Raw genomic sequence first — 12,098 nt, forward strand, 5'->3', positions numbered from 1 at the left:
ACTTTGGAAACCCCTGACATAGAGGATATCATAGTTCTGAAGCATGCACTGAGTGCATTTCCCTTAAACCAGCATAGTAGAACAGCAACTGAGCATAATCTCTCCTAAAATAAAACTTAGGATAAAACTTTGAGCCCTTTATATACATTCCTGACTCTTCCAGATTAAGAGCCAATCAAGTGTCATATTGAGGAAAGCTAGAGCAGTATGCCAAAATAAGAAAGTAAAAAGAAAAGAAAAATCCTATTAGAGTTGTCTGAACAGACCTCCTGAAAGGTTTATTGCAAACCTGGACAGCTAAGCTGGGACATTAGAATTTAGTTCTTTCTGGCTAGTTGTTTTATAGAACAGCTTCTATAATAGGGAAAGGAAAACTTACTTGCATACATGCAGATTCTGTTTGGAACCTATGTTCGTCTTGCATTGCCTTTTCCCATGAACATTGTATCTTTTGCATACTCATCCACCAGCTCAACTGGACTTTCTATACAGTTGAGAGGTCTTAGGTAAAATGCATTTTTTCCTCAGCTTCTGCTTGTACAGAGCCGTGCTATTTCATATATTAGGATAAGGGCATCTCCTTACCCTTTGACTTCATTGGCACATTTGAACCAGGAGTCAAGCAGGGCATACATGAGAATGCAGCAAGGCTGAGGAGGAGGAGGAAGTGTTGGTTTGCTTATCTGCTCTTTCTTTGGATGTCATTGGGGGTATCTATGTACCAACACATGAAGGAGAGAACAGATGAACAAAACATGATGACCCATATTTGTTCAAGTTATTGCCAATAAGAGAAAAAGTCTTGGCCACTGTATTTGAGGCAGTATCAATGGATGTAACTTTGGTTCATCTAGTTCAGTATTAACAGATACATTTCAGTCTGTGCAGCCTGAGTATATGGACAGGATCCTTGGAGTAGTGAGGTCTACCACTTTCATGCTGGATTCTTGCCCTTCCTGGGTGAGTGGGTAAAACAAGTGGTGAATCTTTATTTATTTATTTATTTATTTATTTATTTATTTATTTATTTATTTATTTATTTATTTATTTATTTATTTATTTATTTATTTATTTATTTGTTTGTTTGTTTGTTTGTTTGTTTGTTTGTTTGTTTGTTTATTCATTCATTCATTCATTCATTCATTCATTCATTCATTCATTCATTCATTCATTTATTTATTTATTTATTTATTTATTTATTTATTTATTTATTTATACATACATACATACATACATACATACATACATACATACCCCACCTATCTGGTCAATATGACCATTCTAGGCAGCTTCCAGACAGGTAAAAATACAATAACATATACATATAACAAAAAATGAAAATATACAAAAATAGACATTAAACAATAAACAATGAACAGTAAGAAATAAACAATAAGCAAATTCTTCAAGATGGCAAAAATAACAAAGAATAGATAAAGAAAGAAAGGTTAAGTGTTATCTGGAGGGAAGGCCTGCTTAAACATCCACGTTTTTAGATGGGTCTTAAAAATACCCAGCGAGGGGGCCTCACGAATCTCTGGAGGCAAGTTGTTCCAGATACCTTGCTTCACCATGGCAGGATCTGTCCTCACAAGACAGTTGTAAGAGCACTAATGAAAAAGCCCTCCTTGAACTCCACCATGTCATCCAGTCTCCAATATGCCAGTTTTGGGCAAAGAACTGTATTGTATGGTGGCCTCCCAGCTCTATAGAATCCTGGATGAAATTAATGATTTAGATCCATTATGTCGATTCTAGACTTCTCAGCAGCTTTTAGTGTCATTGACCATAATATTCTTTTCTTGGTTCCTTTATCTGGGATGGGAAGTGTGGCATTGTCTTACAGTGTCTACAGTCTTCTTTGGAGGGCCAATGTCAGAATGTGGAGTTGTGGGGACTTTTGTTTGACACTTAGGTTTGATGCTGTGGTGTCCCTCAGGTCTCTCCCTTGCCCCCTATGCTATTGAAAATGTACATGAAACCACCTTATTAAATTGTCGGATTAGGGAATTGGGATTCAATTTGTACTGGATGGGGCTACACTCCCCCTTGATGACTCGGATTCACAGATTGAGTGTGCTCATGGAGTCATCCCTGAGCCTGAATACTCAGCCCCCACTGATGCCCTAGAATGCATTAGCATAGCACTATTAAAACTGATCTGGCAGTTGCACCTGTTCCTGGAGATGTTTGACCTGCAGTGACACATACCTTAGTAACATCCCAAGTGTCTTACTGTAATGCAGTCTACATGGTGCTATCCATTGGATAGCAAGCAAAGATCTTTGTATTCAGGTGTGCCTTCAGAAAAGTGACATATTGATACAATAAACAAACAAACTTGATATCTACAAGGTTTAATGCTGATGTGTTGTCCTATAACAGGAAGGATGTCAAGATGGTTCCTAGAAGCAGGCAAATGATGATGGGTAAGAATCTTCCCTCTTGGGCTACACTAGCATAATAAGCTCATTTATGCTTTTTTGAGGGTTACACTTTCTTCAGCATAATCTCATAGATGCCATTTACATGTGTACAGACCCATCCTTGTACTAAGGTACCATAACGTTTTGTTGTGATACTTGCCTGTTGGACACCTAGCCCATACCAGATGAAAGAGCCCAACTGCGTCTCGGAATGTGTTTTTAATTGATAGCCAGTACCTGCAGTGCATCTAGGGGACACGTATACTCTCCAATCAGCCTGCCTCAAATGTGGAATTTCAATGGGATGACACAATGTTGTCTCCCTTTTACTCTCTCCTGTGTTTTTTCATCCACTTTTTTTTAACCACAAGATGGAATAGTTGCAGAGTGTATTGATTGGTAGAACTATGAGCTGTCTAAAAGCACTCCAGGTTCTTGGAAAAAGATGCCGTATAACAGCCTTCACAAACCTGGTGCCTTCTAGGTAGGTTGGATTTTAACCTCCATAGCCAGAATGAACAGTGGTCCTTGTAATCCAGGCCACCAAAAAGGCACCAACTGCTGTGTATGGTAAGCACAATTCCAAGTAAAAAATTGACCATTCCAAAAAATAACTTGCCTCTTCTCCTTTTCACATGTAACCTCCTCCCGACCTTTCCTCATAATGAGAAGAGTATTGCTAGAAGAGACAGCAAGCCGATCAACTTAGCATCTTATTCTAATGGTGGCTTGCTGGCTCTTATTATTCATTCATTCATTCATTCATTCATTCATTCATTCATTCATTCATTCATTCATTCATTCATTTATATTCCTTCCATCTGTCTGTCTGTCTGTTTGTCTGTCTGCCTGTCTGTCTGCTTGCTTGCTTGTTTCTTTGCTTGTTTGTTTAATGAGCTTCTAGACTGCCCAACTTAGTGAGATACTCAGGGCAGTTTAATTAAGCAAAACATACAAACTTAAATAATAAAATAATGCATAGATAATACTACAAACAAATAAAAACAAAAGCAAGAAAATGACCGAGGATTAGAATCCTCCTGTATGAGCCTACCTGGTCATTAAGATAATCAGGGGAGGCCCTTCTCTTGGACCCGCCACTCTCACAGATCCAGTTGGTGGGGACACGGGAGAAGACCTTCCCCATTGCTGCTTCCAGACTTTGGAGCTCCCTCCCATGGCAGGCCAGGCTGGCCCCATCTTTGCTGTCCTTTTGCAATCAGACAAAGACCTCTTCTGTTCAGGCAGGCTTTCCTTCAAATGTCTGGTTGGCCAAGGGGATTCTTGAAAGGGAGCATTTTGTGCTTTAAATGTTATTTTTGTTTGTCAGTTTTTATTATATCTGTTTAAAGCTTTTAAAAAAATTGTAATAATTTATTATTTAGCTGTCAGCTTTGTGTTTTTAATATTGTAAGCCGCCTTGGATCCATTAGGAGAAAGGCAGCATATAAATATTTAAAATAAATAACATGGTGCTGGGTACCCCACTAGGACAACATGATGACATATGTGCTCCTTATTTTCTGTCCCAATGAAATCATTCAGGTTCAAATATATTTAAATATATCACTGAACATAGAGGTATTCGTTATGATAGCCAACTGCCTCAAAGGATTTCTCTGATCCCCTTTTTAAAACCACCGAAGCCAGTGTGGCTTTATTTGTGATGAAGTTTGGAGACGAAAAGGGAATTCCTGCCTATGACTTTTTATTGCCCCTTCCTGCATCTTCCTCCAACAGCGCTCGTGGATACTGTACAGCAGAAACACCAGATGCAGCTACACAGGGCGAGCTGTTTTAACACTGAGACTGTACTGCAGACGTCCACCATGGAAGACTTGGATGGACCTTGTTCTGTTGGGCAAGCGCCGCCTGAGGTTGTTCGTGGCTCAGAGACAACCTTGCCTGAAAATCATCTCCCAGGAGCCTTTGAGCAGAGTTCCACAGCACAGACTCAAACTCTGAGAGATTTTGAGAAGGCAAGTACAATGAAAAGGTCTCAAAGCTATAGTTGTTTACAGTATGCATTTCCCCCTTGGGTTCTTGGATATTCCCTGTATAGTGACGAACACAAAAAGAATATTTAAAAAACCTTTAAAGTAGGAAACACATTTTTAAAGGTATTGCTACTTCTGCCAGCAATATGGTGTTTTCTGCTTATCTTAAAGTATTGATGTTTTTCTTCCAGCAGTTTTCAATTCTCCTTCACTTGCACCTAATCCAGTTTTTTATATTTATACAGATTGAACAGACAGAGATGAAATACACATTTCTATGGTACCACTGCCTTTTGCAAACTATTCTGTTTCTCTATATTCTGTCCTCATGGTAGCCTCTTGCCCAGAATACAGGATGATTTAGGACTAACGAACTTTGAGAACAGCACCAAAACAAACAGAAAGAGTTTCAGCAAGGAAAAATATGAAGTTTTACTATTAAAGGGGGAAAATAGATGGAATTGGAGAATCATAGACCTGGAGACAGCCCATAAGATTATTGTATCCAAATTAAAGGGTATCTGATAGGTGATTGTCTAGCTTTCTCTTCAGTGCTTCAAGCACTCATATCTTTTCAAGGTAATTGGGTCCATTGTCACATTGCTCTAATATTAAGAAGTTTTTCCTGTTATTCCTCTGAATTCTGGCTTCTTATAACTTGAGCTCAGTATTATGTAACCTGCATTCTGGGATTATTAGGAATAGATCCTGCCCCCCCCCCCAAGTTTTCTTTTCTCAAGTCTAAATATATCCAGTTCTTTCAGTCTTTCCTCATAAGGCTTGGTTTCCAGTCCCTGATCATCTTTGTTTCCTTCCTCTGAATTTACTTCACTTTGTTAGCATCCTCCTTAAAGTGTGGTGTCACAGGAATTGGACACAGGGCTCAAGATGAAGCCTAAGCAGTGCCAAATAGAGAGGAACTAGTACTGCATGAGCTTGGGAGACTATACTTCTGTTAATGCAGTCTAAGATATCATCAGACTTTTTTGCAGCACACTGTTAGCTCCTATTCAGCTTGTGATCTACAGCAACTCCAAGATCCTTCTTGCATGTAGTATTGCTGACCTAGGTATCCATGATCTTATAACCATGCATTTTGGTTTCTTTTTCCTAAGTGCAGAACTTTCCAATTTCATTCTGTTGTTTTCAACTCAATGCTTGAACTTAATCAAGATTTTTTTGAATTTTTTCCTGTCTTCCAGGGTATTACCTATTCCACCCATTCTGTATCATCCACAAATTTGATAAGCATTCCCTGCACCTTTCATCAGAGTCATCGGTTTGAAAATGTTGAAGAGCACCAAGCCCAGGACTGAGCTTTGCAGTGCCTCACATTACCTCCTCCAAGCTGGAGAAGGAGCACTCTCTGAGTATAATTCTGTAACCAAATCTGTATCTACCCAATAGTTGTTCTGTCCAACCCACACTCAGTTAGCTTGCCAATCAGAACATCATGAGGACCTGTGTCAAAAGCTTTGCTGAATCCAGTTATATCATGTCTAGAGGATTTCTGTTGTCTACCAGGGAGATGCACAAATATAAGGTGGGTGACAGCTGGACTAAGAGAACAAGCTAAACATGAATTAACAGGGTGATGCAGTAGCAAAACAAGCAAACACAGTACTTAGCTGCATCAATAACAGTATGGGTGGGCTCAGAGCAAGGGAAGTAATTCTGCTTTGTTAAGAACTGGAATACTGTTTCCAGTCCAGAACACTATGGACTTAAAAGGATATTGACAATCTGGAACATAACCAGAGCAAAATAACTGGGATGATATAAAGTGTGGAAACCAAGACCTATGAGGAAACGTTGAGTGAGCTCGGTATGTTTAGCCTGGAAAGAGAAAACTAAAAGGTAATGTGATAGCCATCTTCAAATATTTAAAGGGCTGTCATGTGGAACATGGAGCAAGCTTATTTCCTATCACTTCAGAGGGTACGGCCCAGAGTAATTGCTTCATATTGAAAATGGAGATTTTGCCTAAACATAGGATGAACTTCATGACAGTAAGAACTGTTGAACAGTGGAATGAACCACCTCTGAGTGTGGTGGACTCTCCTTCATTGGCTTTCTAAAATGAAAAGCTCTTCATTTCACGATTCTTCTACAGAATTGCATCCCTTCTATATATCCCTTCAGTTTATTGTTTCCATCTTCTTTTCTTGATCAGATAACATATTCCCTGTTGATTTTTCAGCATCCCTAATCTTAGTTCCAATTTCTTAATTTAATGAATTGGATCTTACGGAAAAGATCACTTTATGTTTCCTCTTCTGTGGTTCTATTTCTTTACACCGACTATTCTGTTTCTCTCTACCTTAAAATCACTGAAATGTTACATTTAGCATTCTGTCTCTTTTTCTGTCACCTTTTACATATACTTTCCATCTGTCATTAACTATTTTTACTGTTTCATTAGTAATCCATCAAGGCTTCTCTTTCTTTCGACTATTGAAATAGTCTTTTTGCATTCGTCCATGATAATATATCTGTAATTTTCATAGCATATTTGAGATATGTCTTGTCTTTCCTTACTTTTTTAAGCCCAAAATCAAATGTCCTGGTGAAAAAACTAAAGAGAGCAATCATGCTCTGATATCCAGATAAATTCAGATCTGCATTGAGTTATTACTGTCCTTGATTCTGATTTCATGTTTGTACTATACACTGAAGTAGTAAAGGCAGAAAGACTGCTCTTTTTAAAAAAAAATTCAGACCAGAGGTTGACTTTGGACAAAGCTTCAGTCTACCAATTCAATAACAGATCTAGAACAAAACTTGGTAGGTCAGAATTAGAAGCCTGGAAATTCTAGAACGTACTGCTTCTTCAGTCATTACTGCAAGTTCAAACATCAGTGCAGACCTTATTTGGAGCTCCAACTCAATCCTTCATGCCAATTTTTAACGCTTGACTAGGCCCATAGAAAATAAGCAGGGTGCGGGAATATGTGATCAAATCAGATCCCTGTATTCTCTCTTTCCCCTGTTGTGCTGTGCCCTCATCATCTTACCCACACCACACCTGGCCTAGTCACAAGCTGTTTATATCCCTCTTCAGTGAGGTTGGCTGCCAAATTTGCTGCTTCTCTCAGAGCTGCTAATCTCTTGCAGTTGGTGAGGGACCGTTAGGAGGTGACAGTGGAACTGCAGAGACCTCCTCGACACAGCTCATATTACACCATGTGTGTGTGTGTGTTCGTGTAGGATGATCCTCTGCCAAAGATTCCTCAAATACTTCCTGGAGGTAAAAAAAGAAAGCAAGGCATACTCTGCTGTGGAGCTGAGCAGCCTCTACAGACAGATCCAAAGGGCAGCTGACGCTCAGAAGTTTGAGCTCTTCCCCATGTCTCTTTAGGCCTCCCGGACCATGGCCCTGTAAACGATTTTACTGGCCTTTCCTTCCTTTCTTAGCTTCACAATGTTATTAGAGTGAAAGGGGTGTGAGAAGACTTCCACCCCATGGATCCCCAACCATGTCTAATGGATATCGTACTTTGTCCCAGCACCTCAATGACTTGAAGAAGGAGAACTTCAGCCTCAAGCTACGCATCTACTTCTTAGAAGAACACATACAGCAGAAGTACGAAGCCAGCAGGGAAGATGTCTATAGACAGGTGAGTCAAACTGGAATTGGGTGGCAGCCGACGCCACAGGTGGGGCTTGTCTGAATAAACTTTAGTTGTAGTTTTCTGGAACACTTGGTTGAAAATAAAAGAGTAAAATGGACCAGTCATTTCACAGGGAATGTGAAATCAAATAAAAGTGAGAAATTTGGAACTGCCTGCAGACTTTGTACAGGGCTAAGGGCATCCATCCTTCAGAAGAAGTGATTAAATATGTAAACTTTTTTCCCGTCTTTGTGGAAAAGCTACCTAAAGGTAAGCAGTAGAATGTGTTCTATAGGGAAGTAAATCAGAAAATGTTGTTAACATGCATTAAACGTATAAATCTAAAGTCTTAGTATTCATGGAAGAAAATAATGATGATGCTATTACAATGTAGAAAAATTCAGTATCTGAGCAGCTGAAGCCCACTTTTGGCGACAAACACTTGCAAGGATTCTCTCTGCTTATGCAATTTTATTTTCTCTCAATGGCTTACTATAATTAATGGACTTGGATATACATACATAGCAAGTACTGGCTAATGAATCCAGTCCACCTGAATGGATGACCTTTTTAAGAAAGTTGAACAGTTGGAATATAAACAGAAGTGTGACTTTAGACAGCGGACAAGCAAAGTCCTTGGTGGGAGAGTTCAAGGGCATGTTGTTCTTGTTTGCAAGAAATTGCTCTTGACCTTCCAAATGGTTCTGCCTGTTTCTCCAATATATCTCTAAATTAACTAATTTTACAAAATGCTGTGAATGTCTAGTAATCTTTACAACAGGAAAACTAAAGCTAATTTATCTGAAACTTCATAGTGGTCAGGAAAGCCTGAAGCATGAAGCCTGAAGTAATGTGTTAAAAATGCAATGCAATGGTTTTCAAGTTGTGTTGTGAAGAAATATGATGATCCTCAAGCACTCGCTTGCCTGGAGTTCTCAAAGAGATGGTCAGAAATTGTGGGAAAGCTTCCTCAAAAAACAGCTTTCCAACCACTGCTTATCTTTCATTGCAGTTTGCTGCTGGCATGGGGGGAGATGTTGGGTATGTTCCAGGGCATGTTCTCAATCTATCGCAGGTGGCATCACTTGCTAAGTAAGCCTTTTCAGTGCTCTGCCACAATTTATCAGGGGCTAGAATATGCCCCAGAATCCTTTACACTCTGTCGTGATATTTCAGCAGACCCAAAAGTCATATATTAGAGGTAGGATCTTAGTCGTGGCACTGAGGTTGTGGAATCAACTTCAAGGGGAGCTGCACCTGCCCACACCCCCGTACTCATTTAGGAGGCAGTTAAAAACACAACTTTTTGGGGAGGACCTTCATGTCAACTCTGATTGAATTTCTCACCTTCAGTTTTGCTTCAGTTCGAAAACTGGCTTAGTGCCATCGGTAGACTATGATTTTGGCATTTAGTGTTTATTGCTCTATGTAGTTTGTTTTAACTGTTTGTAAACTACCTGGAATAGTACTTTGACACTAATGAGGTGGTATATAAATTAAATTAAATAATAAATATTTTATTTTATTTATTTATTTAAAATATTTTTATGCCATCTTTCTCCTTAAAAAGGACCCAAGGTAGTTTGCATCATTAAAGGACATTAAAGCAAACAGCAGTGAGTTTATAAATAAATATTTGAGGAGCACTATAGTAGCACATATTTACCTGACCCTGGATGGGAAGGCATATTGGGATTCCATGTCTCTCTCTGCCAGGCTAAGGTACATTTAAAGTCTTTTTCATATGATCAAAACAAAAAAACCCAAACTCCATACATTCAACTAAAGTAATGGTACTGTTACACATTAAAATACTCCTTTTCAGGTTTAGCATGCTTGAAATTGATTTTAAAATATTTATATACACAATGTACAGTGCACCTTTTTTGGACCAGGAAGCGTTTTTCTGTTTGGAAAGTCATTTTTTAAAAAAACTAGTAGGGGCTTGTTTATTTTTACTTGATTATGAATGCAACTTTTTAAAAAATCATTTTTGCATATGTATTTACTTTTGTTGGAGTAAATTGTGTCTGTGGGGTTTACCAAGTATTGGATTGCATGGCAGGCTCTCACGTTTCTGGACTGCAGGGTAACCTTGCAGTCCCATCTGTTATGTTTTGTTTTCTTTCTGTAACACTGATCTAGCACTATCCCAATTTGAAAAAAAAATGAAAATACAAATAAAACAAATATTCAAATGTTTCAAGTGGCCTGGAAAAATCACTTTAACCCCTACTGGCCTTCCTGCTCTTAATCCAGGGAAGTGGTGCATCTGGGGCAGCTGGCTTCCAGCTGAGGAACATAAGAGAAAAAGAGGGCATGGGGTTAATCTTGTAGTCCAATTGGATTTTTTAAAATCTGTAACTCAGAGGTAGTGTTATCAGTTGGGGGCGGGGAAATAAAAATCACACCACAGCAGAAGAACATGGCTTTTCTCTCTGCCACCCCATGAGCTCAAGATAGGGAGTGAGGTGGTGGCGGCGATGGTGGCAGTGAGTAGCTGTGAGAGGCAGATGGTGTGAGGGCAGGCAGACACAGGACAAAACCCTCAAAAGTGGTTCCAGAACAATGTGCCAATAACCAGAGTGTCTCCCCATAGCTATGGCAGTGTGGGATTTTATTTTAGTGTTTTGGTGCAGACATTTCACTCTGAGAATGCATTGCCTTGGGTGGGCAAAACACAGGAAGCTGGAGCCCCCATTGTGCCAATTTTTGAACAATTTTAATAACGCCCTCAATCACTATACCACACATCTTCCACCTTCATTAAAAGATGTCCCAGGAGCATCTGGGACACACCAACCCAGAAACCATGTGACTACCACATGATTTAAACTGGTTTCAGAAATCTCAGTCAAGCTCCCAATGTTTTCAATTAGCGTAACCACACCCTAAGATTTTTGTATCTGAATGTAGTTGGTAATCCCAGTTAGAGTAGAAACATTGATTGAATGGGACTTCTGTTGAGGGCTGACTTCCCACCGAACAACAGATTGAGTGGGTCTACCAGTTGGACTTAGACCCTGGCCTTATATTGGTACTAAACCCAATCCAATGTCACTGATATCCCAAATAATCAGTGAAGATTTGTTCTCAATCGTATTTACCTTTTCACTATGTTTTTTCAGAATAAAACATACATTCCTGTGGTGGGATACGCATTCTCAAAAATATGAATTAATATAAAAAAGAAAAAGGTGGCTCATGTTGTCATGGAGTAGGGAAAACACCATGCTTGATATTCAGTTATTTTTTATATTCATAAAAATGATGTTCAGTAAAAGTCACATGATTTGATTTTACTTTATTGGGTTTTTTTATGTTCCCTTTCTACTGGTGAAGGGACTCAAGGCAATTCACAAATTATTTTAAAAAGTCAACTAAAACACAATAAATTATTACATTAAAATTAAAGGTATAATAATATTAAGACCATTTAAAACAAAATACCATAAAACATAATTAAGAATAATAGCATGTAGCATTCTGAAATCATAACTTGTTCATTGCCCAATTCATTTCTTAAAAGCCAGTCTAGAAACAAAGGTCTTCATCTCTCTCGTAAGGACAAGAGGAAGGGGGCTAACCTAGCCTTCCAAGGAAGAGGATTCCACAAGCTGGGAGCAGACACTGAGAAGGGCCTCTCTCACATCCTTACCAGATGTGCTTGTAAATGCAGTGGGACTGAGAGAAAGGTCTCCCCTGGGGATCTTAAGAGTTGGGAAGGCTCATATGGGGAGATAGGGTCTTTCAGATAACCTGGACTCACATTATTTGGGTCTTGTGGGTCCTTTTAAGGAGAAAGGCATGGTAAAATGTTTTACATAAATAAATCGATCCCAGCAACACACTGGCAGCCAGTGATGCTGTCCCAACAGGGAAATTACATGCTCCATGTAACTCATCCTAGTCAACAGTCTGGCTGCAGTATTTTGGACCAATTTAAGTTTCCAGATACACATAGAGCAATGATGATGAGCACTTACGGAAGCAAGCTGCCCTAGGAAGCTTCTTGTTGGGCTGATGTCAGCAAGGATATGGAGCTAACATCTTGTGCCAATGTG

General features: G+C 39.2%; 1 protein-coding gene across 1 annotated transcript in view; it reads left to right on the forward strand.

Moving 5' to 3' along the window:
• The window catches only part of PDE4DIP (phosphodiesterase 4D interacting protein), a 139,415-nt gene that overhangs the window by 14,225 nt on the left and 113,092 nt on the right, over positions 1 to 12,098 (forward strand). Inside the window, exons 2-4 of the mRNA XM_078392453.1 lie at positions 2,386 to 2,429; positions 4,167 to 4,405; positions 7,930 to 8,040. Of these exons, the coding sequence (XP_078248579.1) occupies positions 2,386 to 2,429; positions 4,167 to 4,405; positions 7,930 to 8,040 (394 nt within the window). The remainder of the gene's footprint in view (positions 1 to 2,385; positions 2,430 to 4,166; positions 4,406 to 7,929; positions 8,041 to 12,098) is intronic.

Source organism: Pogona vitticeps, chromosome 4 (genome assembly GCF_051106095.1).
Source record: "Pogona vitticeps strain Pit_001003342236 chromosome 4, PviZW2.1, whole genome shotgun sequence".
NCBI lineage: Eukaryota > Metazoa > Chordata > Lepidosauria > Squamata > Agamidae > Pogona > Pogona vitticeps.